Source organism: Microcebus murinus, chromosome 2, assembly GCF_040939455.1.
Source record: "Microcebus murinus isolate Inina chromosome 2, M.murinus_Inina_mat1.0, whole genome shotgun sequence".
NCBI classification, from domain to species: Eukaryota; Metazoa; Chordata; class Mammalia; order Primates; family Cheirogaleidae; genus Microcebus; species Microcebus murinus.
Window position 1 is genome coordinate 7,347,651 of NC_134105.1, and position 25,852 is coordinate 7,373,502.

General features: G+C 45.7%; 1 protein-coding gene, 1 long non-coding RNA gene and 1 other non-coding gene across 6 annotated transcripts in view; 2 read left to right on the forward strand and 1 right to left on the reverse strand.

The window, feature by feature from the left end:
* The window catches only part of VPS13D (vacuolar protein sorting 13 homolog D), a 256,274-nt gene extending 230,647 nt beyond the window's left edge, over positions 1-25,627 (forward strand). For all 4 annotated transcript variants that reach the window (XM_020281677.2, XM_075994141.1, XM_075994149.1 and 1 more), the window contains 3 exons: positions 9,788-9,919; positions 20,732-20,972; positions 22,544-25,627. In XM_020281677.2, coding sequence (XP_020137266.2) covers positions 9,788-9,919; positions 20,732-20,972; positions 22,544-22,675 — 505 coding nt within the window. In that variant the 3' untranslated portion in view covers positions 22,676-25,627. The remainder of the gene's footprint in view (positions 1-9,787; positions 9,920-20,731; positions 20,973-22,543) is intronic.
* LOC105882705 (uncharacterized) lies at positions 4,835-8,398 on the reverse strand. Its single transcript, XR_001159386.3, has 3 exons — positions 7,732-8,398; positions 6,604-6,775; positions 4,835-6,345 (listed from the first exon to the last, which is right to left on the reverse strand). It is a non-coding gene; the product is annotated as an uncharacterized LOC105882705 (long non-coding RNA).
* On the forward strand, positions 21,103-21,245 carry LOC142869917 (small nucleolar RNA ACA59). The gene has a single exon (XR_012918461.1). It is a non-coding gene; the product is annotated as a small nucleolar RNA ACA59 (small nucleolar RNA).
* Positions 25,628-25,852: the final 225 nt, after the last annotated feature.

The following is a 25,852-nucleotide window of genomic DNA, read 5'->3' on the forward strand; positions in this document are numbered from 1 at the left end:
TTCTGTAAGGCAATGGGATATGGATAGAGTAGGTCAGGTGAGTGAACACTTCATGCACTTGTTCCTTTAGAAAACACCTGTGTACCCACCACTTGATGTGCTCCTCATGAATCCATCTGACATATTCAATAAATCTTTCCCCCGTAGTGCTCTGTCAAGATAGAGTTTTAAATACTGCAGTGTTGCATTTTGGCATTTTAAATTGAAATGACACCCAATCATTCTGAATAAGGGTTGGAGGGAAGGAGACAGTTAACTTTTATGAGTACCTACTATGTGCCTACTATGCTGTGCACTTTCATATTTTATCTCAACATTATCACCAAGTAGATATTACATTCTCACTTATTGATAAGGAAACTGAGGCTGAGAGCCATCTGGTAACTTCTTCTATGTCACCCAGCTAATAAGTGACTGGACTGGGATTTCAGTCTATGTTTGTCTTTTTTCAAAGCCCTTTGTTCATCTCTATACTACCTTGCTCATAAATTTCATCTCTTAAAAGAGATCAATTTTGGGGGAAAGGTAGATAACTATCACATTAAAAGAAAGAAGTTATGTAATTATTTGCCAGAAGTGAATCTAAAAATACCTACTTTATTTAGTTTAACCAGCTTGTTATTATTAGCATTTATATTTAATAGCCACAAAATCAAGTTTATCAGAAATTGTGTATTTTGGCCCATATGACATAGCTTGGGATTGGCATTAGAGGTGACAGGTTAACAAGGAATTTGGCCATGACTTGAGACATTCCAGTAAGCACCACACTCTCTGATTCTGAATGTTGTACATAGAACATAAATAAACCTTGCATTTGTAAAGTGCTTCTTCGTTCTTAAAATGATGTTGAAAGTTGCAAATCTCCTTATAGGTTGTCTACTATTATTTTTATAAAAGCAAAGCAATCCCAGAAAACATGCAAAAGTTATGGCACTTTAGGAAACCCAAGGCTGTTAGCCTCTACACTTGCTGTAACATTATCCATTTGGCTGGAATTCTTTATAAAGTGAGTCTGCCTTGCCCCTTCTCACCCAGCCTAATTAACAGGTAGTCTCACCCCTGTGGCAGTTGACTAAGAAAAAAAATCTGGAGTGTTTTTGTCTTAGAGTTTAAATCCCACTAGGCATATCTGTTGGCATTAGTCCTACCAGCTGTCACAGTTGCAATGTCATGGGGTCCCCAAACCATGTGTTAGATTATGGGAAACCTTGACCCCTATAAACAAGTCAGGTGTGAATCCCACTGATGGGGAAAAGCCCAGCCCAGGAAAGGTTGTCCCTGCTGATGGATGTCAAATTACTAAAAACCTAACAACATCAATACAATTTCTAATGATTTCTTCAATCAGCCTCTTTCCCACATCCTTAGTGGCAGCAGTGCAATGTGGGATTTTATGTGTTATTACACGTATGACTTCAGAACTCTAGGGAGAGGTGAGTAGAATGTTAACAAGAAAGCAAGAGGAAAAGGAAAATAACTTCAGTTAGAAGCAGTGAGCCTCCCCAGTAGAAAAACAGTGCCAGAGGTTGGATGTTGTGCCCTGGCCCATCTTAGGCCCCAGCCCCCTCAGCCGGGTTAGGGCCCGCCGTGTGTACTCATGCCATCCTCTTATTAGAACAAACTAACAAAAATAATAGGTAGGATTTTGAGTGTCTATTATGTACCAGGCACTGTTCTAATCACTATACATGTATTGTGCTTATTTATTTACTTATTCAAATATTGGCTTATATTACCCTCCTTTTACAGATGAGGAAACCAAGGCTCCCGGAGGGTACATAACTTGCCAAAGGTTACAGTTTATAAATGGCGGAACTGGGATTCAAACCCAGGCAGCCTGGCTCCAGAGCTAGTGCTCTCAGCCATTGTATTACACTGCCTCTATCCTAGTGCTGCCTTGGCTGTGTTATAATTGCCTGGTGTTTTGTTTTTTTGAGACAGAGTCTCACTCTGTTTCCTGGGCTAGAGTGCCATGACGTCAACCTAGCTCACAGCAACCTCAAACTCCTGGGCTCAAGTGATCCTCCTGCCTCAGCCTCCCAAGTAGCTGGGACTACAGGCACGAGCCACCATGCCCGGATAATTTTTTCTATTTTTGGTAGAGATGGAGTCTCGTTCTTAATCAGGTTGGTCTCGAACTCCTGAGCTCAAACGACCCACCCACCTCGCCTCCCAGAGTGCTAGGATTACAGGTGTGAGCCACCACACCCAGCCTATAATTGCCTGTTTTTGTTTATCTCCTTCATTAAACTCCAGTAAATTCTCTAGGAACTCTATTCATCCTGTCTTCCTCAAGGCCTTGCACTGGCCTACGCATGTGATAGCTCAGGAAAGGGTCATTACATGGGGTGGGGGTGGAGTACAGAGGAGGCACCAGCCATTCTTGGGACTCAGAGCAGTCTCATGCTTCTGACTACCTTAGTTTGTATCCTCAGTAATTTCATCTAAGAACCAGTCTCTACTGACATAGGGTTTCCTGGTTCCCAACCTATTTTCCATGTGTCCAAAATCTGAATTGTCCAAGTAGGTCCTTAGTACAATTTTCTTGACTCAAGATTTAATGCAGCCAGAGCTCTGTAGTTATTGTTAAACCTATGGATTGGATACTGTCTTTGGGTAGGTTCTAGAAGGTGGGTTTCAGTTTGTCTTAAAACTATGGGAAAGAATTTCTCATGTAAATTGAGCCAAACTTTAGAGGTTTTCATTGTCTAGTAGAATCTTCTCTGTTTTATAGTTTGCACTGAAAGGAGTGCAAAGGAGTAAAATCTGGGGAGAAGAAATCCTTTTCCACTTAGTCTTTGAAAGTAGATGCATGTAGCAGAGAGGAGAGGTCTACAGGTCAGATATCAGATGCAGCCATGGCATGGAAGGCTTCTTAGAGTTCCAGACACCATATTGCTGTGGCTGTCAGAGGGAGTTTTAACCAATTCATCTACTCCAGTGCAGAGAGTTCTGTTTAGATAGACTGTTGGGTTCCTTTTGGAGAAATGACAAATATTCAGTTGAGCCATTCAGTCAAACCCTGGTATCTTGTGGCTGTTATCAGTTAACAATATTTGAAGAGGTAGTCAGGGCTGACCTTCTGTTCTCAGTCTAATTGTTTGTGCTCAGTCGAGCACAGTGTATATCAGTAAGATAATTAAAAGTCCTGGACACATACATAAAGCAAGTGCAAGCACAATCCATCACTTCGTTGAGGTCAGTGCACATAACTCTGAAGGAACATGGCAGTCATCAATTGAATAAACATTCTGTTATGCTAGGGAGTCGTGTGTTTGATACATACACCTTTTACTCATTTACTGATTGTTTTGGAATATCACTTGGTTGACAGACATTGGCCATGACAGGCTTCTCAGCCAACTACCATCCTAGGCTGCGCAGGGGTATGTGTATGTGTGCAGCATCTGTCTTCAACTACTAGAACTATGACATGGTTACTCATCGTATAAGCTAAGAACAAATAATGACTGGCCAACCGTTGACCCTCAGGCTGAAAGGCAAGATCAACCAAGTGGAATTGGTTAGATCTCCTGTGTCACCTTGTTTGGATTTATTGTTGCTTAAAGAAAGTGACATGAATTGTTTTTACTACTCTGATCTTTGGTGTTGGGCCTCTACATCAGAGAGCGATGCCAGATACAGACGTACTCTGCGATAACTGCTCTCGCTGGGTGGGTATCTGCAGTGTATCAGCCACTGCATCGGCAGCCCCTGCCCTGGGGGAAGAGTCCTCCCTGCCATACAGCGGACTCCCTGACGTTTTCATGGAGTTCAAAGCTCAAGTTCGTTTGGTGCTGACATTCTGGATTAGCTGGTTGACTGGAAGGACTGTTTCTTTCTATGCACTGTGAAATTTATAAACCGCAGCAGCTGAGGGCTTAACATGGCCGACAAGCCCCAGCTGGCAGCAATTAAATACACCGCAGACCTTTGGCCAGACAAAGGTTTGTGGAGGCAGAGCGGCTGCCTGTGCACGGAGCAGGCCCTTCCCCTCTGTTGAGTCCTGGTTCCTAGGAGATGCTGTCGACTGATGAGACGCGAGTGGGTGGGGTTTTGCCGCCTCCTGTTTAGTGATCCATTATCCCCAGGACTGTAGTACCAACCCCTGCCCACATAGCAGCACATCTTAACACTGGCCACCGCGAAAGGGGCACAGCCACAGGGGGAAGCCACAGGCTGGTACGACAGTGGTGGGCCAGGGTAGTTTAGAGGTTGATCTTTCTGCTGCAGTGCCAATGACAGGATCTAGGGCTACTCTACTTTTTTTTTTTTAATGGATACCATTATGCTTTAGGTTGAAAGGAGAAGATGGGAATGAAAAAACAATGCCATTTTATACCCATATGAGCAGCAGAGATTTAAGAGTCTAGACCATTGCTGTTCAAGACACAATTTAAATTTATATTAATGTAAATTAAATGTAAAATTCAGTTTTTTAGTTACACTGGCCACATTTCAAGTGCTCAGTGGCCACACGTGGTTAGTGGCTGCATATTGGGCAGTGCTATCCTAGACAATGCCAGGTGTTGGAAAGGCCTCTTAAATGCATTGTTGGTGGGAGCATAAAAACGGTTCAGCCATTTTGGAAACAGTTCAAATTAATCTTGTTAGGTAAACATTTATACCCTATGATCCTGCAAATACCTCCTACATGTATTCTCAGTGTTCACCAGGAGACATGTATAGCAACGTTCATCGCAGCATCATTTGTAATAGCAAAACCTGTAAATAACCCACATGTCATCAACAGAAAGTTGGATAAATGATAGAATGGTCATATAATGAAATATTAATAAAGCAGGCACAATGAATGAATTAGAGCCGCATACAAAACAACAGCTGAATTTTATTTTTTATTTATTTATTTTTTTTTGAGACAGAGTCTCACTCTGTTGCCCAGCCTAGCTCACAGCAACCTCAAACTCCGGGGCTCAAGCCATCCTTCTGCCTCAGCCTCCCTAGTAGCTGGGACTACAGGCATGCACCACCATGCCCGGCTAATTTTTTCTATATATATTAGTTGGCCAATTAATTTCTTTCTATTTTTGTAGTAGAGATGGGGTCTCGCTCTTGCTCAGGCTGGTTTCGACCTCCTGACCTCAAGCAATCCTCCTGCCTCGGCCTCCCAGAGTGCTAGGATTACAGGTGTGAGCCACCGCGCCCAGCCTAACAGCTGAATTTTAGCAATATGACAGTGATATTCTTTATTCAAAAGCCCAAAACATCAAAGTGAAGTTTTCATAAATAAAAATAAAAGGAAAAAAAAAAGCCCCAAACAACTAAACCCAAAGAATATAACAAGAATGTGCCCAAATGTACTTTGAAATGTGATTAAGACTACATAAAAAAGATAAGCAGAGAATTATAAAAGAAAGATTCAAAACAGTCGCTGTCTTAGGTAGAAGAGGAACAGGGGTTTGATGTGGCAGAAGACCATACCAATGGAGTCACGTGGTCACCGATAGAGTTACGTGATCACCAGTGGAGTTTTTGTGCTGGGCGTGGTGGTTTCACAGGTGTTTATTTGTTTCAAATAAATAGAGCCCAGTGCTGATGGTGGGCCCTGAACTAAGGATAATGGTGAGTCCAGTTAAAAAAAAAAATAGAACTAGAGTCCTTTCCCTCCCGGTGCTCAATAGGTTCACTGGGAAATACATCAAAGGCATTTAAAAGTGGACAGGCTGTATTACGGAGTCACAGAGCATGAACAAATTTGGGATTGCTGTTGCATACAGTTATACTAGTTCCAAAGGGTTATTTGGATTTATAGTGCCACGTCAATATATGGAGAAAACAGTTCCATCACACGGTGGCCTGCACTGAAGAATATCACTTCAGACTTTCTGCTGGCTTAGGAGGTTTGCTAGCTTGTCTTTTTAAATAATTCTTTTGATTAACTTTGAGACTAAATTTGTTCAAGCACAGTCACTTTAAACACCACCCTTTCCCACCCCACCCATAGCCTACCAAATTGGACCTAAGAAGTTAAAATTTTAGTTGAGTTTCAGAGAAAATAGAGTCGTTTTTCAGACACCAACGATGATAAGGTATTAAGGAATGTGGGAAGAATTCCTTTAATCCAGCTTTCTACTTTTAGTAAGAGTATGTCTAAATCACCGCTTCTGGAAGTAATCCTTATATTTATAAGACTATAACAGAAGATGTTTCCTTTCAGGGTAAAATTTAACTTTCTTTGCTTCTATGTTGATAGAAGAATGAGCCTTGAATGGCACATTGAGCTCCTGTGGTCTGCACTGTTGAACACCGTATCCAGCCTTGCCCTTGGTATTTGTTTGATCAAAAAGTGAGGACCTTGGAAATGGGCAGAGAGTTTGCAGCCTGTTAGGAAGACAGATAAGAAAAGAAACATAACAAATAGGCAGTGTATACCCACAAGGGAGCTTCTCTGCTTTCGCAGTCTCTGATGTTTCAGTGAGTTTGTAATTTGCAAGTTAGATGATAATGTGTTGGGAATAGCGGGAGGTGAGGTTGGATCATCAGAATTGGGGGAGGGGTCTGAGGAAGGCCACCGAGTCGAGAAATAAATGTTTATAGACAGCTCTTTGGTAGTGGGGAAGATGGGGCACATTTACTTACATTCTCAGCTATCCTGTGGTTGTTATGAGATGTAATTTCCAAGAGCTCAGGCCCAGAAACAAACCACCTTTCCTTGGTTTCTTTGGCTTCCTTGGATCCCACCAGAGGAATTTAGGACTTAAATTTTCTCCTACTTGGTAGCATGTTTTGGTTAATATTGAAAAGATTGTTCCTTGTAAGAAAAAAGACATATGTCAACAGAGGTGTCAGTTATATGTCATTGCCTTTATGCCTCTTTCTTTGTTTTAATCAGTGGACCAGACAGAGACACCCTTGACCTCTCTGTCAGGAAAGGGGGATTCTAGCTGGCTCTCACTGTGCCTTAACATTGATTGTTGGCTTTCAAAGCTCAAAATCTCCAGTCTTCAAACTGTCCACAAAAGTCTGCATGTCCTCTGTCTTTTTCAAGTAATGACTCTTATACCATCCACCACCCACAAATGTGTTCATTCATTTATTCAACTAATTCTTACTGCTCTGGTACCGTACACCAGCACTCTTTTAGGTCCAGGATAGTAATGAATGGAACAAAATCCCTCTTCTTATGGAGCTTACATTCCAGATTGGGGGAGGGGGGGACGGTGTTAAGCAATAAGTAAATATATTTATCCAAGTGAGATGTGAAGCACATGGGTTTTGAACACATGACTGACTTGATCTAACTTATATTTTGAAAGAACCATTCTCATGGCCATGAGGAAATTGGACATGGGTGGAGTAGAGAGAATAAGTTATGAGGCTGTCATAATAATACATTATAGATCCAGAGATCATTTGTGAGTTCTGATAGAGAGGGAGAAATGGTTGGATTGGGATAAATATTGAAGGTGAGGCCTCCCAGTAGATTGGGGAAGATGTAGTGAGAGGAGATAGAATCAAATCTCACGTCAAGAGGTGATGAAGCAGACTGTGCCATATTCCTTTCCTCTCTCAGAGGCCTTTGGGCTTCTGCCATGATAGCCCGAACCTCTTCTAGAAGCTCCCTGAGTGAAGGAATAGTAGTACTGCCTTGGCAAAAGGCTACTTACCAGCTTGTTTGGGCTGCGTTTGGGGTGACAGCAGGTGCTTCACTAGACAGGGAGACGTGAACAGGGCCCTGCGACCTGGAGAATACACCCAGCCCCTTACCTGCAGCGTTGCCAGAGTCCCTGTCGTGCTTCTCCACTGGTGGGTCAGCAGTGGCTGCCTGTGCTGCGCTTCCTACTTTCGATCAGTAGTTGACCTCCATATAGCCGCAGTAGGCCTGCGTCTTGAAGGAGGAAGTGAGACTAGGCAAAGTATGATGTGTGAGTATATGCTAGAAATAAAATTGGGTTTTTACCCTTTCTGTTTTCAGTACAAAGCATTGAAACTTCCTTACAATCTCTTTACATCACCTTGAAGAATACAATTAATAGTACTTAATGCATCCTCGTAACTGGACTTTTGAAAAATGAACAGTGGATTCCAGGCTTTCCAGTGCATGCCAAACCTCACCTGGGTGTGGATCTGTCCTTTGGACATCAAGGCCTGATGCACTGAATGTTGACCGGGGTTCAGGAGCACTTTGCCATCATCTCAGCTTCGCAGCCCCCTCTTGCATGGCCTGTGTCGAGTGTTTGACTGTTTCTGTTCATATTACTAATCTGATTTGCCCACCAGGGCACTTTCTGCCCTTCTAAGTAAGTCTGTGCACTACTGTCCGTGGCTCTGAAGTGCTGATTCAGTGTGTAAGCCTATTGCTCTCTTTTGGATATGTCTGGAGAGGGTGTTTTGCTTCACTGGGCTCCAGGAACAAATAATAAAAAGTACAGCAAGTACAAGGCCGAGGACAGACCCAGTACATTCTTATCAGTCATCTGAAATATGCACAGCCTTTCCAAGACAAATATGGACTCCTGTTTCTAGGAAAACACCAAAAAGTACTTATCAATTACCCTGTATATGGTTTGTGGAAAAAGACAACATCAGCCTACTCTGAAAGCCATAGCAAAGCAGATTCCTCTGGGCAACCGACAGCTAAGCGGCATGAGTTAGAGCCGCTGCAGAGTCCCAGACTGTGGCCTGGGACTGGTCCAGGGAGCATTTCTTCCCCTCACGTGATTCCTGTGTCCCTCACCCTTTACCCAAGCAAATTAAGGCATCTTAGAAGTCTAGAAACTTGGTATGTTCCTACTAAATACCCAAGGTCCCTCAGTCTTCTGGACCCACTGCAAATCCAAGGATGCCTCTCCCAAAGGGATTCTTAGAAAAAGAGGGTGTGGGGTGTGACCAGTAGAATCTAGCAAGAACAACGAAAGCCACCATTGGTGGAAAGCCCATGTTTTGTCCGGCACAGGCTGGACAGGCATGATTTTATTTGATCAGTCCTGTAAGGTAGGCATCATCATCCTGTTTCACAGAGAAAACTGAAACTGAGGGTTAAGGAAGTTAACTGACTCATCCATGATCACATATCTAGAAAATGGTAGCGCAGGATTCAAAGTCAAATGGGAGCCTTTAACCACTATCTTTTTTTTTTTTCCAATTTATTTATTTATTATCTTTTTTAAAATTTCAGAATGTTTGGGGGATACAAACATTTTGGTTACATATATTGCCTTTGCATTGCCCAAGCCAGAACTAAAAGTGTGCCCATCCCCTAGACAGTGCGCTGCGCACCCATTTGCTATGAGTTTTCCCATCCCCTCCACCCCCTCCCACCTGCCCAGTACCCGGTGAATGTTACTTCCATGTGAGCACCTGAGTGTTGATCAGTTAGTACCAATTTGATGGCGAGTACATGTGGTGCTTGTTTTTCCATTCTTGTGATACTTCAAAGTATGGGCTCCAGCTCTATCCAGGATAATATAAGGTGCTAGTTCACCATTGTTTTTTATGGTTGAGTAGTACTCCATGGTATACATACACCACATTTTATTAATCCACTCATGTATTGATGGGCACTTGGGTTGTTTCCACATCTTTGGAATTGCCAGTTGTGCTGCTATAAACATTTGAGTGCAGGTTATATTATATTATAAAATGTCTTTATTTCCTAACCAGTATCTTATAGTGCATTCACAGGCAATACTGTAGTTTAATTCTGTTTACTAAATTTAGAGTATGTCTTGTATTAAGTAGTACTTTTACTTTAGGTGAGGAAGGGAAATCATTTTAACCTTAACATTTAACCTCTTTGCCTTTTGTCCACTCACTCATCTAGGACTCAAGCACAGAGGGTTCGGAAGCCACGTTGCTGCACGGGCCCCCAGGGGCTGCTTCCCCGCTATTCTGAGAGCCAGGCAGAAGGGCAGGAACAGCTCTTCAAACTCACGGACAACATACAAGACGAATTGTAAGTTAACCCTGTTGGTCCTATGAGTTGTCTTTTCTGCCTTTGAATCTGCGAAATTTCCCTCTGATCCAAGTTATCATGGCTCCCAGACCTTGGAACTGGTCCAAGGATTCCTTGCCCCAGTTGTTTCGTAGATTTAGGTATAACTACTTGTAAACAGCCTTTTACTCAAAGGAGTGGTTCTCAAACTGTGTTCTATAGCCAGACCCTAGTGTTTAGTTCCTTGAAAAATGGTAGTCTCTTTCTAGTTAGTTCAGAGAGAGAAAATAATGGATAAAATGCTTTCAATTTTAAGGGCTTCTTTTCCCTTTGAAATTTTCTTAAAACTTTGAGGTCCTATTTGTTGCAGAATGCTAGCAAAACAGATAAATAGCAAATAGCTAGTAGTTAAACATTTTGGAAATGTGATTTTCTTAAGACTATTTTGTTTCTTTTAAATATGAAGGCTTATCTACCTGGGTCCTTGTCATATCTTCATTTGGTGAAATTATATCTAGTCGATATGGCAAAATTAAATACATCACTGTGTTAGGATAGTTTGCAATGACCCTTATATCATAAAAGTGCTCTATTACCTGAATAGGTATTAGAAGTACTACCCCAGAGAAAGCAGTTAGTTATGTCTAGTAAGTAGCAAAATGATAGTTTATTCTTTTAATGCTTATTTGTTTCTGTTAAAGTAAAGCAGGCTAGGGCGGGCGCGGTGGCTCACGCCTATAATCCTCGCAGTCTGGGAGGCCAAGGCAAAAGCATTGTTTGAGATCAGGAGTTTAAGACCAGTGTGAGCAAGAGTAAGACTGCATCTCTACTAAAAATAGAAAAAATTAGCCTGCCATGGTGGTGTGCACCTGTAGTCCCAGCTACTCAGGAGGCTGAGGCAGGAGGATCACTTGAGCCTAGGAGTTGGAGGTTGCTGTGAGCTAGGCTGATGCCATGGTACTCTAGCCCAGGCAACAGGGCGAGACTGTCTCAAAAAAGAAAAAAAAAGTAAAGCAGGCTGGGATGGAGGAGGGGTGCGGTTCTGAGCACTATGAGTGCTTTTTGGTTGGTAGAGCAGCATCTGAAGCACAGGTCAATTCAGGATAGTTTTCAGTGTCTCTGTTAGAGACAGTATTGGGTAGACCTCATCTCATATTTTTGTAGCAGTATTTGAGGACATCACAAATCAAATCCAGCATTCATTGACTGCTTGCTGAATAGAATGGCATCTTCCTAGATGTACCTTGTATATCCCAAAACCCCTGTGGTGTTATTGGAAGGTCTCTTGATAATGGAGTGTATTTCATTGTCTTCGTCTGATTGGGTTGGCACAACAAAATAACAAAGACTAGGTAGCTTAAACAACAGATATTTGTTTTCTCACAATTCTGGAGGCTGGGAAGACCAAGATGAAGGTACTTGCCGATTCTGTTCCTGATGAGGGTTCTCTCGCTGGCTTGCAGACGGCCACCTTCTCACTGTTCTCACGTGGCGCAGGGAGAGAGGGCACTCTCTGGGGTCTCTTATAAGGACACTAATCCTGTTGGTTCAGGGCCCTAATCTTTTGACCTCATTCAACCATAATTACTTCCTTACTCCAAAAGGTCACATTGGAGTGGGGCTTTCACATATGGACGTGGGAGTGTGACTCAGTCCATAGCAGGTGTCACTATTAGGTTCTGCTATTTCAGTCTAGCCTCAGCTCAGAGTCCCCATGCCCAGAGTCCCCATGCAGTTTACTCGAGGGAGAACTTTATATTCGTTCCTGTCTTCCTTGGAGTGGGGATTTGGTGCCATGGCTGCATTTGGTACTACTTTGCAGATGGAACCTTTGGCTTTTGGATTGGAGGTCCAGAGAGTTATCTCTCAGGTGTAGCAGGACTGGAGCAGAGTCTACTAGAATGGTAGTCCCATGAGCGCTGGGATTTTTGTCTGTTCCATTCACTGAAGCATCCTCAGCACCTAGAACAGTGCCTGGCATAAAATAGGCACCCAATAAATATAGCCGGATAGCTGCAATTTAGCATTTGTATTAATACATGTCCACTTTTCAATCATTTGGGGGTTTTGGGGGGATCAGACTTTGAGATTATGAATTATTATATGTTGTATTTTTAATTTCCTCCCCAGCTCACCTCTATTTAAGTCAAACCATCTCTGGTCCCCTAGAAATTCACTTGCAATGAGGACATGCCAAAAACACAGGGGAGCAATTGCATAGTATGGCCCACACAGGACTGCTCCCACTGAGATAGCTACACTGAAAATAACCAGGGAGAGCTGGAAACTGGAGCAAAATGAAATGAGTAAAGTAGATTTCATAAAAATCTTAAAATTCACATGAAGTAGGAAAAGATATTGGCATGAATGAATTTTGACTTTAAAGATAAAAAGCATGTGTCTCCACCCAAGATGGGGGTTAAATCTTGCCAGCAAATGTGGAAGGAGGCACGTGACCGTGGCCTTCCTAAGAGTGCAAGGAAGAGAAGGCATCAGGGAGTCCGGCAGATGTCTCTGTGAAGTGTCCTCACTTGCCGGCCTGGGCCTTCACAGTGATGTGAACATTACACTCATCACTTTGCAGGAAAGGGGTATTCAGGAAAAGCACACGAGCACCAAATTATACCTCTGACTTTTATCCTAGATTTGTAATTAAAAACATGTCTAAAGACCTAATTATTTGCATATTTCCCTTCAGAGTTAACCCCTTAAAAGGGTCTTTAATACCTTGCTCTACTGTTCTAACTAAATGTTTCCACATTTTTTTCCACTTAGACTCACTGTTTCACTTCTGGAAAATATTGTGTAATTACTTCCTGATGGAGTGAAAACCCCACAAAGTCCCTGGTGCCATGGTGACTTCAACTCTGTTCTCCCAGATCAAGTTGCATTTAATATTTTTGTTTTATTTAATTAATTAGTATTAAAAAGACAGTTAATGACATATGATTTTAGGTCTAGCCAACTTCAGTTTCAAATTAATCAAATATTTCTCTGGCATGTTGCAGAATAGCCATTGCTTCCCATTTTTCTGTTTTAGTTTTGAAATAGGATCTTGGGTTAAGATAATGTTAAAGTAAAATTTCTCCTATATGGTTAAATTAACTTTTCTTTCTAATTAATGTCTAATTTGTAGCTAGAAACTTGTTTTCATTTTTTTTAAAAAGTACTTATTTTTGTTTGTGATACATCATCACAGATAAAGGTACACTGTCTAGGTTTGTAAAAGCACCAGGTTGGCTCTTACCTTTTCAGAGAAGATGCTCATAAGTGACCCACATGACCTAGGAAGCTGCTCTTACATGCTGTGTTCTGGAATTTGACAATATGATTATATTGTTTAAATATAGTTTTGTTTATTTGTTTTTGAGACAGGGTCTTGCTCTGTCGCCCAGGCTGAGTGTGCAGTGGTGTCGTCTTAGTTCACTGCAGCCTCAAACTCCTGGGCTCAAGCTGTACTCCCTCCTCAGCCTCCCAGGTAGTTGGGACTACAGGCATGCGCCACCACACCCAGCTAATTTTTCTATTTTTTATAGAAATTGGGGCTCTCTGTGTTGCCTAGGCTGGTCTCAAACTCCTGACTTTAAGCAGCTCTTCAGCCTCAGCCTCCCAAAAAGTACTAGGATTACAGGCGTGAGCCACCGTGCCCAGTCTAAACGTCATTTTAGAAAGTAACATTTATGAAATTTTTTTAATACAGAAAAACATAAAAAGGAAAACAAAATAGCCCATACACCTACCAGCTAGATAAGTCCTTCCTTTTAGTGAAATAAACTCATGCATATGGTTAGCAAATTCAAGAGTACATAAGAAAATAAAGTCAAGAGTAAAAGTCTCTTTTCTTCTCCTTTGTAAACATGCTGTTTATGGTATTTTGTATCTTGTCTATTCTTGAGAAACTACATAAAGAGGGAGAGAGAAATCAGGAAAATTTTTTTGGAGCATGCACTGTAATGTTGATTCTAATGTACCTTATAGTAACATAGTCTCAAAACAAAAACAAAGGCTAGTCCTTTGAGGAATGGAATAGCATTTATTAGCTTCCATTTTCTAAACCAGGAAATAATCCATCAATTACTATTGACACTTAGGGAATTGAGCATTCTTTGATATGCCACAGGCTGGGCGCTGTGGCTCATGCCTGTAATCCTAGCACTCTGGGAGGCCGAGGCAGGTGGATTGCTCCAGGTCAGGAGTTCAAAACCAGTCTGAGCAAGAGCAAGACCCCATCCTATTATAAATAGAAAGAAATTAATTGGCCAGCTAATATATATAGAAAAAATTGGCTGGGCATGGTGGCGCATGTCTGTAGTCCCAGCTACTCAGGAGTCTGAGGCAGCAGGATTGTTTGAGCCCAGGAGTCTGAGGTTGCTGTGAGCTAGGCTGACGCCACAGCACTCACTCTAGCCTGGGCAACAAAGTGAGACTCTGTCTCAAAAAAAAAAAGATATGCCACTGAATTAAAACTTTCATTTGGCAGAGTACTCACCTACTCTGATAAAAGTTAATAGCTTGGTAAATCTTTAATAAGTTAAACCAAGAGTTCCGAGAGGATTTTTCCACTTTACTACTGGGTAAAATACGTCTAGCATCTAAAGTTGCATGTGTACTGGCAAATTCCACTGGATCTTGCGATGTAATTTCACCATTATTTTCTGAGACTCCCTAATACATAGATTTATTGAATCCTACTATGTGCCAGGATGAGTAGGAAGTTTGCCCTGTCCTCAACAAGTTCACAATCTGGCAGCCCAATACCTATCACATATGATCGCTGTTAGAACAGAAGTATGAGCAGCACATAGTTATGGGCCCGCAGACAGGAAATGATTATTCTGTGCCTGGAAAGCTGGGTAAGAGCTTCGCAGAGAAGCCTGTGGATGATTGACCTGGCCCTGTGGGAGGAGGTGGAATGTGCCAAGGGGAGAAGGAAGAAAGGCTGTGTGCACAGAGATCGGTGCTGGCCAGAGGCCTGGGCGGAAGAGCTCACGGCACGTCCAGAGACTTCAGAGTGGCCAAGCATGGCAGCAGCACGTGTGTGGGAGGGGAGGAGTAGGTGTGGGAGAGCTGGAAATGGGGTTCCGAGGCCCAGACTCTGAAGCCTGACCCTAATGGTCATGCTAAGGAGCTCACCTCTCCTGTAGGCAGAAGTGAGATTTTGAAGAAGAGGATCCCACTCAGAATTACATGTTAAAAATGAAGCCTTAATGCAACAGATAAATTGATCAGTTTGGAGATGTTGGAGGGAGGAATCCAGTTAGGAGGCCCTTGGAGTAATCCGGGTGACAGGTGGAGAGGCCTGAACACATGGTGGTCATGACAATGAATAGAAAGGGACAGGCCCGGCACAGTGGCTCACGCCTATAATCCTAGCACTCTGGGAGGCTGGGGCGGGAGGATTGCTTGAGCTCAGGAGTTGGAGACCAGCCTGAGCAAGCTCGAGATCCCCGTCTCTACTATAAATAGAAAGAAATTAGCCAAACAACAAAAACAGAAAAAAATAGCCAGGCATGGTGGCACGTGCCTGTAGTCCCAGCTACTGGGGAAGCTGAGGCAGGAGGATTGCTTGAGCCCAGGAGTTTGAGGTTGCTGTGAGCTAGACTGATGCCATGACACTCTAGCTGTGGCAACACAGTGAGACTCTGTCTCAAAAAAAAAAAAAAAAAACTGGGCGCAGTGGCTCACGCCTGTAATCCTAGCACTCTGGGAGGCTGAGGCGGGCAGATTGCTCGAGGTCAAGAGTTTGAAACCAGCCTGAGCAAGAGCAAGACCCCGTCTCTACTATAAATAGAAAGAAATTAATTGGCCAACTAATATATGTAGAAAATTAGCCGGGCATGGTGGCGCATGCCTGTAGTCCCAGCTACTCGGGAGGCTGAGGCAGAAGGATTGCTTGAGCCCAGGAGTTTGAGGTTGCTGTGAGCTAGGCTGACACCACGGCACTCACTCTAGCCTGGTCAACAAGCGAGACTCTGTCTCAAAAAAAAAAAAAAACAACAAATAAAAACAAAATAGAAGGGGACTGATTGGAGGAGTCTTTGGGAAGTCACATCAGTAGGATCAGTAGACTGAGTAGATTTGGAATCTGAGTGAGGTGGAAGGTCACCTCTCTGGGTGGTGGGGACATTGTCAGCTGAGATGGGGGTGCTAATGAGAGGACTAGAGAAGAAAGAATAGCTCGGCTGTGGTCATGCCAAGTGGGTGGCACTCATGGGACATGCACATGGAGATGTTCTGCAGAGGGTCTGGTACTCAGAGCGACAACAGGCTCAGACACAGGGGTCACAGGTGGACCTGGTGGGGGTGACACCTGGAGGTAGAGCCTGTTCTGGGAGCACTGCTCCTGCAGTAAGACAACTCAGGACATTTCTGATTTTGAAATGACTCTAAAAGGGGGAGAATAAGATACATAAATAAAGTTAATAAAGCAAAACAATAAAAAGGTGGGAGAAAAAGAAAGAAATCAAATAGGTAGTTGAAAAAAAAACAGATAGGGTAGTTAAACCAGTTACTTGGAAGATTTCCCTCCCTCTGAGGTCCTGAACCTGTTTTCCACGTGGCCTGTTAGAGGGGCAGCCATTTCTCTGACCTGCTGATATGTAGATTTGCGGGGGAAGAGGTTGTCCCCACAGGATCAGGGTCACTTGGCATCTGTTCTCAACAGAACGAAGAAATAACCAGGGCCACCATCTGCTGAGGGTCTCTTCTGTGTTGGGCTCATCGATTAGCTCTAGTCGTCACGTGGACTGGCCCTGCAGAGTAGATGTGTGATCCTTGTCCTACACACCAGGCAGAGAAGCTCCGAGCAAAGCCGGTGGCTAGAGAGAGGCAGAGCCGAGGGCCCAGGGCAGCTGGCGCCCATGTGAGTCTGCCGTGGGACTTGAGAAGGTTATTACCTGCCACGGAGGGAGAAGCCTGAAGCTATTGTTGATAATGGTGCTGGTGTTTTGAGAACACCCCCATGGTTTGCAGTTTGTGGGTATTGTTAGTAATAGTGGATTCGACTTCTGTGGCATTGAGTCTTGCCAGATTCACCTACTTCTAGCGCCTGTCATCTTGGAGAAGGATGTAAGCTGTGTGCTGCAGCCGTCCTTTCTCTCAGGATAAACTCTCTGATGCTGATCCCCTAGGCCAGAGTGTCCTCTTTCTCCCTTTAACTCCGAAGTTAAAATATTATATAAAAATCTTTTTTTTTTTTTTGAGAGTCTCACTCTGTTGGTTGGGCTAACGTGCAATGGCATCATCATAGCTCACAGCAACCTCAAACTCCTGGTCTTAAGAGATCCTCCTGCCTAAGCCTCCTGAGTAGCTGGGACTACAAGCATGCATCACCACACCCAGCTAATTTTTCTATTTTTTGTAGAGACAGGGTTTCACTGTTGCTCAGGCTGGTCTCGAACTCCTGACCTCAAGCGATCCTCCCACCCCAGCCTCCCAAAGTGCTTGGATTACAGGTGTGAGCCACCATGCCTGGCCAAAATGCTATTTTTTAATAGAATCAATTATAGTATCTACAACAACCTAAAACATGTCAACAGAACACGAGGTGACTTCTCTAGTTGTCATTATCTGAAGGATAAAGCTTATCTAGGTGCTTTGTGTTTCTGGCCATATTTTTCCATTCTTCTTCCCCCTGAGTTAATAATAGATCCGAGAACAGAAGGCATGTACTCAGGATCCACCTGCAACCACAGTGGCTCTCTCCCTCTGTGTCATCCCACGAGGTTTTCCTATAGTCCTTCATTCGAGGGCCAGCAGCAGTCCTCCCGTGAGGCTTGGTGACACGGGGATGATGAGTGGAGGGCCCGGGTCAAGGCTTCAGAGCAGAGCACCAGTGGTGTGACCAGGACCTCTCAAGTAAAGCAAGTGACAGCCTATAGAGAACTAGGCCTGGAAGGGCAAGAAATGGCCCATGGCTTTACGAAAAAGGACAGAGGAGCTGCGGATGGATGGGGAGAGGGGAAGAGTGTTCTGCTTTTGCTGCGCTCTGTTGTCACCCTGACTTTGGGTTCCTGTCTCAGAGTAACAAGCCTAGGACCAGCCTTCATTAGATAGGGGACTAGTCTGCAGCTGTTTCGATTATTCTTTGAATAATTCTTTGTGGTTTCCAGATTTTGTAAAAGAGTAAAAATTAATAAGGATGATGAGGAAACCCAAAGCCTTGGCCGTTGGTGGTGGGAGTGCCAGGGACACGGCAGGAGGGGATGGAGACATGGCTGGTGGCCTCTGGGGTCACTGTTCTGCTCTGGCAGTGACCTCATACCCCCCATTCTCCTTCCCTCAGCCATACCCTTGCCTCTGATCTGCTTTTGATTTGAAAAGACTAGGACATTTCATGTAAATGTCCAAAAATAGCGCTATTATCAGTAGCAGCTTCCGAGTGTGACTGGGGCCCCCTGGCCTTAGAGAACAGAGATCTGTGGATTCCCAGAGCTGGCCTCCCCTGCTGGTGTTTCTGAATGGCCGTGAATCCTTTTGACCCTTGTGCTGACTTTGTGAAGGAAGCTGGCGGATGATACCATCTCCATGAGAGAGATGCAGAAACCAGCTACCCAGAAAGCACCGCCTTGGCCCAGTTGCCCGGCTTGGGCGGGCTTTCCCTGCCGGCCGGCCTGTGTTCCCTCACTGAGTCCCCACCTTTCCGGAGGGTGCCCCGGCGACACGCCCTTCCTCCAGAAGCTGCTCTGACCTGGTGGAGGACTTGCACCATCTTGGTGCAAGCCTTTGGCCCTTTCCACTGGGCGTGTGTGAATGTCAGCTACAGCGGGGGCCAGGGGGGTGAGGCCAGAGTGCCCTGTCCTATGCTGGCCTAGGGGAAAGCACTTTAAATCTCAGTTGGATTTTTCATGCCCATTCCTGCCACCTCAACCACAGTGGCCGACTTTGGACTCTCCAGCTCAGTGGGTGTGCACCATCCCCACCCCTGACTCCCAGCATAGGCTGCTTCGTTCGGGGCTTCAGCTGGTGTCCCGGCACATTCCGGCTGGCGCCGTGCTGCTCCCTCTCTATGTCAGGGTGCGTTGCATCTCTGTCTGTCTGTCTCTCCATGCCCTCCTTCCTTGCCCTGGACCAGCTCTTGCAGATTCCATTCAGCCTGATTCTGTGATGCCGCCCTTGATACTGCTCGCTGTGGGGTGTGAGAAACTCTGTGCTAAGTGGCCTGACACTAAAAGCTGCTGGGTCTTTCTAATTTTGGCATTGGGAGTTTACAAGTCTACATTCTTGGCATTGCCAACCAGTTAGACTAGAACAATAAACTCCAATTTTTGTCATGGGAGGCTGTAATTAAAATGGCAGCTGGGACAAGGCACACTTACTGCATACTCTGGGGGTGGCCAGCTCAGTGGGGTGCTCAGGGAGACATGGGGATTTGAGTGTGTCCCCCACTCTTATGGGGCTTCCAGCTCAGAGAGCCGAGAGACTTCTCCAGGGCCCACAGAAAGAACAAGTCAGCGTTGGGCAGTGCTTGGGGAGGCCACCGCATTTGAGCACTCAGAAGTGGGCGGGGGTTGGAGTATTTAGGGGACTCCTCTTGGAGAAGTTGGAACCTGTGAGTCCCCAGGCTGCGGGGCATTCAGAGAGGCTGAGAGAGCAGGGCGTGTGTCCCGCACGGACACGGGAGTGAGCCGGGGCGGAAAGGAGAGCAGCCTCTCCCCCGCAGGCAGGCCACGCGGCCCCGCAGGTCTCTGCCTCTGTTGGAGGATTTTACAACTGCTAACCTGGGAACAATGCTGCCCTGGACCCAGGTTCCAGAACAGTCCAGATGGAGCCTTGGCTCTGAGCAACTACAGTTTGGCAACCAGAGCTCGGCAGCCAGTCTAGCGTCAGTTCTTATTATTCCTGCCGCCATCCGTCCTCTGCTGCTGTCCCTTGACGCTGCAGCCCATTGTGAAAGGCTGTCACAAGATGCAGGGGAGGCAGCCAGGCTTGGGGGAGCTGTCACCGCCGTTTCCAGGGTTCATTCAGTAGCTGAACAGAGGGGTTTGGCGGGCATAAATTCCCACTTTAAATCTGTGAGCTCCGTGGAAGAGGTTTTTTTCTGAGTGGCCCTAAAGCTCCTAAAAATAATGACTAAAAGTTTAGAAAATGGAGATTACAGCTTTACCTACGAAAGCATTTTCTGACTATTAGGGTTTTCTGAACAGAGTGGTCTCCTGAGTTCCCTGTTGCTGGAGGTGTTGCGCGGAGACGGGGTGACCTCTCGGCAGGGCGCTGAGAGGTGGAGGCGGACACACCCGCTGCAGCGTCGCCCTCGCGCCGTGCAGTCGGAGCCCTGTTTAATTCGGCTTCTCCCTGCAGCGCCGGAGGCCCCGGCCGCGTCTTCTGCCTCCCAGTGTCTTTCTCGCCCTGCTCGGCAGTGGACCTTCTCAGCTGCTACTTCAGTCCAACATTTAAAGGCAGTAATTGTTTTCCTTCTGTTTTGTTCAAGAAAACATTGTTATAATTTTCTCTAAGCCTTAAGCTTTCTAAAAACACTCACACACACACAAAAAAAAAAACCACCGCACAAGATACAATTTCAGGATGTGAAATTGTTTCTGTTATTGAAACCGTTGGACGCCATCGCTGGCGAGCACCGACCGAGTGCCCGCGGACGGGCGCCGTGTGCTGCACACGCGGGCCTCACTGTAGCGCTTGCGGCCGGGGTCACTTTTACTCCTGATTTACAAATGAGGAAACAGAGGCTCAGAGTGCTTGGGCCACCTGGATGGAGGTGCAGTGAGGCGGGGGGCCTGCCTGGACTCCTGCTCAGCCCACAGTGGGTCTCCGCCTGACGTGAGAAGCCCCAGGTGCCATGCCTGTGCCACTCCCTTGTTCTTCTCTCCCTTGCAGCTTCATAGCCGTGGAGAACATCGACAGCTACTGCGTGCTCATCTCCTCCAAAGCTGTTTACTTCCTGAAGAGTGGAGACTACGTGGACCGAGAGGCCATCTTCCTAGAAGTCAAATACGACGATCTCTACCACTGCCTTGTCTCCAAAGACCACGGGAAGGTGTACGTGCAGGTGACCAAGAAAGCCGTGAGCACGAGCAGCGGCGTGTCCATCCCAGGCCCCTCCCACCAGAAGCCAATGGTGAGTCCCCCATGCTGTCGCCAGCCCTGCTGGGTGGCGCATGCAGGGTTTGGAGGTGGAAAGTCTCTGCAGGCTGGGCTGGGCTGTGCTCATCCAAGGCCCCTGCTTCTAAGTCCTGGTTACTGGAGGGGCCCAGGCCACAGTAATGAGTAGTGCTGCCCTCCCAGCCAGGCTGCTCATGACCCCAGGCGAGTTACTCAACATTCGTGACTTAGTTACCCGTCAGTACGGCAGGGGAGCAGCACTTCCTCTAGTTAGTGGTGAAGAACAACTAACACGATGCACAGGGGATTTTAGTCCCAAAAGGTGATTCTTCAGCGCATTGAATCTGAGAAGGTGCCAGAGCGCACACTGGCCTCTCTACTGTTTCTCCTGTAACAGTGGAAACCATGACTTTTGGTTCTTCACAAAGAAGCAGTATCTAGCATGCTCAGCAAATATCTGTAAATAGAAATTATGCTGTGCATCCAAAGGGGACAAGGTATTCTGAGGACTTTTAAATAATAACAAGGCTCCTATGAATAACTAACATTCCCGAAGGGCTCGCTGTGTGTTGGCTGCATGCTGAGTGCTGCCTGTGGGTCACTTTGTGTTGTATGCTGCCATTCTCCCCACTTTCCTGTTGGTGAGGGCAGGTGACTCGTTCAGGCTACACAGCAGACCCTGGGAGGAGCTGGGGTTCAAACCCAGGCGGTCCCACTCCAGAGCTGGCCGTCTAGACCGCAGAGCCCCTTGCTGTGCTGCCTCGGGTCGGAGGCGCTGTCCTGCCGCAGAAGCAGGTTGGAGGAAACCCACCCATCCTAGCCACGGTCTGACTCAGTGGCTTGTCCTGACACTCAGGTGTTAGCCCTGCACACTCTCACCTGGTATGCCAGGATTTTCAAGCCTGCAGTCAAGAAAGAAGTGTCATTCAAAAGAGCCTGCCTGTCTCTGGTCTTCCCGCAGATCAGGAATAGCAGCCTCTCTGGGCCTCTCCCAGGAGTCCTTTGACCTCCCCTGCTCAAGTGCGCGCCCTCCGCTTATGCGGCTCCGCTGGGGTCACTGGCCTGAGTCAGGGCTGCTTGATGAGCACAGTTAACACCCAAGCTGAGAGTGTTTCTCCAAGTTCCTGTTCACGGAGCCCTGATACGCCGCTGCCCCTTTCCAGCCAGGCAGGCCACGAAGCCTTCTTGGTGAGAAAGGCCCAGCGGCGTCTGTGTGCTGATTCCTCTTTCTTCTTTGACCACGGCCAGACTTTGAGCAGAATCCGCAGTGCGATCCTTTATTCTCGCTCTCGGTATTCCCTCCCAGCTCCTACCTCCTCAGGACTGAAACTGCGTCTCCGTTATGGGGGTCACCAGTCTCAAGGGGTCGTGGGTTGGCTGCACAGTCACACGGGGAATATGTTTAAAAGAACAGACTCCACTCCAGACTTTCCCTTGGGAGCCTATGCAAGTTGAAAACAGTATAGACAGAGTGTGTCTATACTAAGGTGCGCCTCTGCCGCTCCAGCGCGCAGCCGCACTGGCGCGTGCTCAGGTTCCACCGTCTCCCCGCCTCGGGGCAGCTACTCATCCTGCTCTCCTCCCCAGGTGCACGTGAAGTCTGAGGTCCTCGCCGTCAAGTTGTCACAGGAGATAAACTATGCAAAGAGCCTTTACTACGAACAGCAGCTTATGTTGAGACTCAGTGAAAATCAAGAGCAGTTGGAGCTGGACTCCTGAAAAGCCCCAGCTGCTGGAGAGACTTCCGGACACACCCGAGCCAGCCAGGAGGAAGGAAAAGGCCCGCACCCTGGTATTAAATTAGAGGCAAAACCAGAATAAGGTTTGGGGGAAGATGTCAAGGAATGAGGGAAAGTAAATCCTCACGGGGAAAAATACAAATAGAAAGCATATTCATTTGTGGGGCAGGCAGTTACTTTAGATTATGGGGAAGTAATTTTTAAAAGATATTGGTTGAATAACGTTAAAAAAAAATGTACTGAGATGAATCTAATTTTTAGATTGCCCTGTATTTTGTTAACATGTATATATGTACAACTATGTGTTTGTAAATACATAGGAGCGTTCCTGAACAGGGCCTGTCATGTGTGTAAAGGTTTGTTAACTGTAAAGTAATATAAAATTATATTGGATCTTCTATTGCACTAATTCTATATGTCTAATTCAGGGTACTCTCTATAGAAAGGCATTCTTAAAAATTGAAGAATGTTATGTCTTAGTTTTGGAAACTAAAGTATTCAAAGTAAAGTAAAGTGGATTGAGTATTGAGAGTGATGCCTTTGGAACCTTCGGTCATCCAGGCTAGAGCTGTGAGCCAAAGTATTCCCACCGGAGCTGGCCCTTCAGAAGGCCCTGGGAGAGTGGCTTGGTAGTAGCCCACCTTACATTTCTCACCCTCATTTTACAGATAGTTCTTATATTGTCACAGGTTATTTTTTAAGTTATCGATCTATTTGACTTTCTCCTGACTAGCCCTGCCAAACTTAGGGGAAAAATTGTGTTCCATTACCATATATATACACAAATCAGCATTATAAGTTTTTGTTGGGTTATTATTAGAGGTTTGAAACATTGGTAGGCTCTGTTGATTTAAAAGGGAAAAAAATCCCATTGAACTGTTGTAACAAATCAAAAACCCGCAATGAGAACGTTCTCCTTCCTGGACAACAACAGAGGACGAGGTCCTGGGACTGTTTTCTTTTTAATAAAGCCACACGCCGGCATCGCAGCTCCACAGCCCTAGGGGACACAGAGACGGTGACCCCAGGACATAAAGGGACAGGGAGAGAATTCCAGAAAAGGGAATGAAATAGGAGTATTAAAAACCAGTGTTTGTAAGCTTTTCATGGAACCAAGATGTGGCCAAAGCATCTCTTGTCCTTGGTTTTAGATTCCAGCCAGCAGCAAGGCCTGGTGCGCGTGCCCACTCTTCCTGGGCCTTGCTTCCGGTGGCTTTCCTTTTCTGTAAGGAATATGCACATACGGAAAGAAAAAAGTGGGGGGGTTTACTTTAGAATGAATGACTCACCTTGTGATTTCTACATTTTTATTTTAATAAAGCTAATCAATTTCTACAACCTTATCACACGTAGCCGAGTCTGGGGTGACTCAGAGGATCAGTGGATGTGCGGAAGGCTTTGGTGCTTACAGCTCACCCAGACCCTTCCAAGACACAAATGAAGCTAATCTCTCTCCTTCTCTCCCACCCCTCCCCCTTCCCCACTTCCTTCCCCTGTGTGTGTGTATGTGTGTGTTTGTGTTCGTTCTGAGAGGAAAGAAGGGAGCTTTAGCACAAGGGCTTGAGCTAAGTAGTGTTTTCCAGGATTAGTTGTCTTGAACTCCAAGGTTTGGATAGTCTTCACTGAACTCCCAAGTTAGTGGATTGCAAAATTGAAACTTGGCTTTTGCAGGGTTGGGTGGGTTTAGGTTGTTTGTGTGTCTCTTGCTGGGTGGTAGTCATGACTGTATCAGCTCATGTGGCCTCCACGGAATCTGAGAGCCAAGTGTTACCTCCTCCCCGTCTTCCTCACCAGCCTCCCTCCCTGCACCCCCACAAGCTTGGCTTGTGGTCTTTGTCATCAGTAACCCACTGCCTGAGATCATGATCTCTTAAAGTTGAGACTCTCAGAAGGGTTGATTATGTGTGTCAGTGAGCCTTCTAACTCTTTCTAGAACAAAGGCACTTGAAATGTCTTTATTGAATTAAGGAGTATTGCTAAAGAGGTCTGCTTTGGGCCCCAGCAGCACCTGGAATCGCCAGGTGTGAGTGCAGGAAGCTAGTTGAGGGCTGCCCCTTGGGCCGGTGCTTCAGGAGGACTCAGGGAGGTTTCACACGCCTCCTCCCGACTCCTTGCTAATTTTAATCAGCTCTTTAAATAGTTGCCCATCTCCCATGATTGCACAACTGCTCACTTTGACATTTGCGCCTAGGAAAAGGCAGGTGTTATAATGGATCCAAAGACCTAGTGGGGTGGGGCTGGGTGGGAGGCGCTCCGGTGCCCTGTGGGCCTAGTGCCAGGCAGTTTCCTGGTTCTTACCAGGAAAAAAACAAAGCTTTAGAGGAAGCAGGCTCTGCCCCTGGGTCCTTGAATGCCCCATTGCTTTTTAAATTGGTATTTAGCTAGTGATGTCTAAGACTTTGTTATAATTTCTACTGATTTTCTTGCTGCCTCAAATACACAGCTCCTCTCTGAGGAAAGTAAAATGAGTAAGGATATGGGGAAATCGGATACGGAGACATCCAAGACCATCCCAATTCCCTGACCCAACCACTGGCCGACTCATGTTGCCGCCCAACCATAGCTGCTTTTCTCCGCCCGCTGGAAGGACTGGCCAGGCCCAGTGTCCCTCCCACCCTGCCCCGCGCCCCTGGGCCTGGTCACTACACGATGGAAAACAGACAAGCAGCCTCTTCCCCAGCCCAGGGTGTCTTGTTGCTTGGTGGACTCACCGCAATGTGCAGAAGGCTCCAGGGCCACTTTCTTTTTAAGTATCATCTGTGCCTCAAAATATCATAGTAGCTGCTTGATCAAATTCTGAAAATAAAATATTTGGTTCTCTACTGTGTAAACACTATTACAATCACCAGTGTGTTAAGACTCTTGAACTTGGTTCTCATGTCAGAGTCATCCTTTTCTTCCTGTGGAATAAAATGTTTTGTCGACTTCCCAGATTTGTACTTTGTTTTCTTCTGGTTTCTTGGTAATCCATAGATTCTAGAACTATCTCCAATGGCAAATACTAAATACGGTATAATATTTGCAATGAAATGTAGCCTCTGCCTGCAGCCCAGGGAGGCACGTGCCAGGGCAGACCCCACGCACTGAGCAGGTCCCGACTTCCCAAGAGTACGACGTGGCACTCGCCTCTGCAGGCCCGGAGGCGCCACGCCGAGGT